The 1435-nt window shown below is 33.4% G+C and overlaps 1 protein-coding gene across 1 annotated transcript; it reads left to right on the forward strand.

Annotated features, from left to right (window-relative positions):
- Window positions 1-1153, forward strand: LOC132736514 (uncharacterized; the record flags this gene model as incomplete). Its single annotated transcript, XM_060723651.1, is given in 1 exon segment — window positions 1-1153. A coding segment is annotated over 1 exon segment (916 nt), but the record flags the coding sequence as incomplete, so codon positions are not given.
- Window positions 1154-1435: the final 282 nt, after the last annotated feature.

Here is a 1435-nt window from a genome sequence, read left to right on the forward strand (position 1 = left end):
TATACACATTTAATTTAAAATAAAGTGTCATCTAATCCACAATTAATTGCAATCAAGCAACTGTCGTGTGGTCACACTTAACAATAGGACTATGTACATGCATTTTCCTATTTCATATTTTTCCAATCTGATTTATTTATCATGTACCTCTTCTTCCTTCCTTTCTCTCTTCTTCTTGTGTCACTTTTATCTATGGAGTTCCTCACCCAGAAATAATTACAACCCTGGTGTTACATAATGTCCCTGAACATGTATATATCCAGGGTGAGGTTCGGTTTTAATTTGTTTTCTTATATCCGAGAAGATATTTTTATTTATTTTTTCAAACTCTGGGTTTATTTTCTTCTATATAGAGCAGGCGATATTCACAAAAATCCTGGTCCCGATCTAAATAGCTCAGACTCTTTTAATTATACATCTTCCTCTTCAACGGTAAACGAAATCTTAGAGAGTTTCAATAACTCCTTATCAATTGTCCATTATAATGTCCAGAGTTTCTTCTCAAAGAAAGATATCGTACAAGGAGAACTACAACATTTTGATATAATTTCTGTCACAGAAACATGGCTTAACAGCAATATAGACTCGGAATCGATCTCTTTTGAAAATTTTTCTACTCCATTTAGAAAGGACAGAGTTGCTGATAACCATGGTGGCATTTTAGTATACGTTAAAAATAGCATTCCAGCCGTAAGAAGACAAGATCTCGAGATTAGTGGTATTGAATGTATTTGGATAGAGTTAACGATTCATCATTCGAAATTTCTTGTTGGCACCTTCTATCGCCCTCCAAATTCTCCTGCATATGTTCTCTCCAATATTGAACGATCAATTGACCTTGCCTTTGATACTAGCATTAAGAATATAATAATCACCGGTGATCTCAACTTAGATATCTTAAAAACAGCATCATCCAAGAAACTACTTGATATAGCAAATCAATACAACATGACACAAATAATAAACGAACCAACGCATTTCACAGAATCATCTTCCTCTCTGATTGACGTTTTCCTTGTTTCTTCTTCGTGTAGTGTCCATGCTTCGGGTGTAGGTGATCCATTTCTTGAACAACAACTAAGATATCATTGTCCAGTATATTGCTTACTTAACTGTCAAAAGTCACATGCTAAATCATTTAAACGTCTTATCTGGAAATATGATCAATGCAAATTTAATAATATGCGACGTGAAGCGGCTTCATATAACTGGGAATCCCTTGAAAGTGACGATATCGATACTTATGCTAGTAATATTAATGAAACCTTGATTACATTATCAAAAAAACACATTCCAAACAAAATAGTTACTATAAGACAAACAGACCCTCCTTGGATGCATAATGAAATAAGAAAATATATACGGAAAAGAAAAAGGGCATATGACAGAGCTAGAAAATCAAATAATATTGAACACTGGAACAAATACAAAACAT

The sequence above is a fragment of the Ruditapes philippinarum genome, unplaced genomic scaffold (assembly GCF_026571515.1).
Source record: "Ruditapes philippinarum isolate M1 unplaced genomic scaffold, ASM2657151v2 ctg625_1_1_1_1, whole genome shotgun sequence".
NCBI classification, from domain to species: Eukaryota; Metazoa; Mollusca; class Bivalvia; order Venerida; family Veneridae; genus Ruditapes; species Ruditapes philippinarum.